At 32.1% G+C, this 4,264-nt stretch overlaps 1 protein-coding gene across 1 annotated transcript; it reads left to right on the forward strand.

The window, feature by feature from the left end:
• Nucleotides 1-1,702: 1,702 nt before the first annotated feature.
• On the forward strand, nucleotides 1,703-2,326 carry LOC129871481 (40S ribosomal protein S16-like). The gene has a single exon (XM_055946401.1). The coding sequence runs from the start codon at nucleotides 1,771-1,773 to the stop codon at nucleotides 2,212-2,214; it is 444 nt and encodes a 147-aa protein (XP_055802376.1). The 5' UTR covers nucleotides 1,703-1,770; the 3' UTR covers nucleotides 2,215-2,326.
• The last annotated feature ends 1,938 nt before the right edge of the window (nucleotides 2,327-4,264 follow it).

Here is a 4,264-nt window from a genome sequence, read left to right on the forward strand (position 1 = left end):
ATATTTTTTTAAAAATATTTTTTGGAAATAATCTCTCTGCCATTATGATATCGATGCAAGGTTTACATACACTCTATCCTCCTGAGATCCCACTTTATATCCATTGTATATGTTGTTTCGTTTTTAGCTACTTGGTCAAACGGGCTCTTAGTTAGATAATTTTCCTAATTATTAATGGGGAAAATTACGCGATATGACAAATCTTACTACTATATTATGCATTTAGGGTATAGTTTAAAAATAATTATGGCTCGCAACAAATATAGTTATCTATTTACGCGGTATAACAAATCTCGCTTGCTAGATATACAAATATTTATGTATATCAGTTACTATTATACAATTTGTCTGACAAATATACATATACAATTTGACATATACACATATACAATTCGCTTCTCGCTCGCCTCTCTCTCACCTCTCTCGATATCGCTCGCATCTCTCCTCTCTCTATCTCGTTCTCTATCTCCTCTTTCTTCTCTCTCTCTCGTTCTCGCTCTCCTCTCTCCTACTTTCTCTTAATCTCGCTTGCCAAATATATAAATACATATGTATGCCTGTTATATATATATAATTTTTTGACAAAATATACATATACAATTCGATAAATATACATATACAATTCGCCTGTCGCTCGCCTCTCTCTTCCCTCTCTCGATCTCGCTCGCTTCTCTCCTCCTCTCTCTCAATCTCGCTTCTCATATACACAAATACATATGTATACTAGTATTTGTATATTTTGGTATACAAAAAATTTGTGGATATAACATTTATATAATTCACTATAACTTTTGTATTATTCACTACAATATTTGTATAATGACAAATTTTATATTTGTCATTATAATTAATTAGGATTTCTATACCCATATGGAGTAATTATGCTTACAAGGTTAGGAAAATTACGCGGTATAACAAACCTTACTACTAAATTATGCATTTAGGGTATAGTTTAAAAATAATTATGGCTCGCAGCAAACATAGCTATCTATTTATGCGGTATGACAAATCTCGCTTGCTAGATATACAAATATATATGTATATCAGTTACCATTATATAATTTTTCTGGTAAATATACATATATAATTCGACAGATATACGTATACAATTCGCCTATGCTCGCCTCTCTCCTCCCTCTCTTGATCTGATCGCCTCTCTCTCAATATCGCTTTCTAGATATACAAATACATATATATACTAGTTACATATATATAATTTTTTGACAAAATATACATATACAATTCGAAAAATATATATATACAATTCGCTTTTCGCTCGCCTCTTTCCTCTCTCTTTCGATCTCGCTCGCCTCTCTCTCATTCTCCCTTGCCAGATATACAAATACATATGTATATCAGTATTTGTATATTTTGGTATATAAATAATTCGTGGACATAACATTTATATAATTCGCTACAACTTTTGTATAATTCGCTACATCATTTGTATAATGACAAATTTTATGTTTGTCACTATAAGTAATTAGTGAAACTATACCATATGGAGTAATTATGCATAAAATATTTGTCATATCTGAAAATTCTCCTAAAAGGTTTGCCATATCTAAAAATACCCCTTATTAATGATTATAGGATTCGGCCCACAAATAAAACCCAAGGTAGCACCAAATTCAGTACTGAACAAATCTTATAACAAATCTCAAAGCCCAAAACGAAGCCCTAATTGTTTCAGGGTCTCTTCCCTTAAAAACCTCCAGAATTAGGGTTAGGTTTCTCCCATTTCAGTAGAAGCAAAACAAGCAGAAGAACATGGAGGCGGCAGCGGCAACGGCGGAATCTGTCCAATGCTTCGGGCGGAAGAAGACGGCTGTAGCAGTAACCCACTGCAAACGTGGTAAAGGGTTGATCAAGATCAACGGTGTACCTATCGAGCTTGTGCAACCAGAGATTCTCAGGTACAAGGCTTATGAACCTATTTTACTGTTAGGACGACACCGTTTTGCTGGTGTAGACATGCGGATCCGTGTCAAAGGTGGAGGTCACACCTCACAAATCTATGCTATCCGTCAGTCTATTGCGAAAGCACTTGTTGCGTTTTACCAGAAGTATGTGGATGAGCAGTCGAAGAAGGAGATTAAGGATATACTTGTACGATACGATAGGACTTTGCTTGTTGCTGATCCTAGACGATGTGAGCCTAAGAAGTTTGGTGGTCGTGGTGCTCGTTCTAGGTTCCAGAAATCTTACCGTTGATTTCTTTTTATTGCTGATGTTGCTCCTTTAATGCCTATGGTTTTGAACTTTTTGAATTGTTTTGTGTTTTGGATTTTAAAGTTTAGTGATTGCAATATGACTTGTTAAATTATATTTTTCGATTGCACTTTGTTTGATTCTACCATCAGTATGGACGCATTTAGGTGTGCAATTGCCATTGTTTGGATTGAAGTGGTAGGGTTTTCATGCCACTGCTTCTGCTTGGCCCTCAATATATGATTTGCTTTCCTCTGGGAAAAAATTAACCTCAGTACATTTGGCAACCGATACCCGTTCAGGCATATTTTGGAGGAAGGTTTGTTTCGTTTTATTTTTATTTGTGAGTTAAGATGTTATAGTGAATTCTCCTTTTTGTCTGAATAGTTGTCATCAAAACATTCCATAGAAACTGTGAATGCTCAACTGTGAACCATGTTACAGTCTTTCCTCATCAAGATCTTGAACAATGTATTATTGTGTGAATAATTATCACCATCATTCTATCCACCTCTAACCACCACCTCCAATGTCAACTACCACTGCCATTGCGAACCACCATCTCCCACCACCAATCTCCTATCATCACAATTATCTCTATAACCATCATCATTGTCAATTATTAAAAGTGAAATCATTAACGGAATATAATTAAATAAATATTACACAATTAAAAATTTTATTTTAAGTTCTACATAAATATTCAACTTTTAAGATCTCTATGGTACTTCCATAAATGTTCTATTAATTTATTACGTAGTTCAAAATGAATTTTTTTGTCCTTAATTTTTTTTATGTCCAACAGGAAATTGTTGAAATCAATAGTTTTCATCTATTGTTATTTCTACCGTAGGAGTTGAACAAGTTAAAGTATCTTGAATTGGTGCGTTAATATATTCTATCAATTTATATTTTTGCATATTTAATTTTTATCAAGTTTAATTGTACTTATATCCAATTCAAATTTATAGTAGAATTAACATAAATTTAATTTCAAAAAAAATTCAAGTAAAGGAAAATAATAGATATAAAAATTAAAATTTTAATCTAAAATTAATATTATAAAAATATTATGTAAAACTAATAAAATATTTTAATTAAAACATATCAATTTATATAATATTTAATTAAAATTTTGGTATAATAGTATAATAATAAAGGATAGTTGGTGTGATGAATAGTGTAGCATCAATGAAAATAATCCAACCCCACCTTATCCCTATAACCCACCCATCAAATTAGAATAACCCATTCAGTTAATTCTTCCTCTTCTTTCTTCTTCAATGGGCACTCGGCATTAACTTGGCAACTTTTGTCTTGATTTTTTTCATATAATAAAGTTGCTTAGTTGAGTATTAGGTGTTGTCATCTTGTTTCTTCTTTTGGTTGCATAGTTGGTAGAACTATAGGATTTAAAATTTATCAAAACTTCTCATTAACTTGGTATAAAGTTAATAAATTTGGTGAGGGTGTTGTCGTTGAAATGGTTAAAGTATTGAGCTTTATGTTCTTGAAAATGGAGAATAGGGGAATATTTCATGATAATTTTCTTCATTTTTTGAAACAATTGCTTCAGATTGTAGCTTCTTTTTTTTTAAAAAAAAATTATTCATTCACCAATTTTAGTATGTGCTGCCAAAAGTAAAATCACCATTGATGAAGAAAGAAGAAGCAAATGGATCAAGGGTTATTATAGTTTGATGGGTGGGTTATACGGATCAGGTGGGGTTGAGTATTTTTATTTAGTTAAATGAGTGGGCTTAATTAATATTATTAAAATTAGATGTGGCACATTTACATGATACCAAGTCGCAATTTAAAGTCCCAAAATTATGCCATGGATGGTCTATTATCTCAAGGGCATATTCGAGTCTAAACACAGGATATTTTTGTAGCCAAAGGTTAACTGATAGCATTTATGAACCTTTTTAAGAGGTTGATGATAATTTTGACCCATTTCTCTTTTTATAAATTGGAGTTTGCGGGTCAACCTCTTAAGCATTTTACTATTTTCTATTTGCACAAGTATTTCTGTCCATCAAAATACTAGAAC

The sequence above is a fragment of the Solanum dulcamara genome, chromosome 10, assembly GCF_947179165.1.
Source record: "Solanum dulcamara chromosome 10, daSolDulc1.2, whole genome shotgun sequence".
NCBI classification, from domain to species: domain Eukaryota; kingdom Viridiplantae; phylum Streptophyta; class Magnoliopsida; order Solanales; family Solanaceae; genus Solanum; species Solanum dulcamara.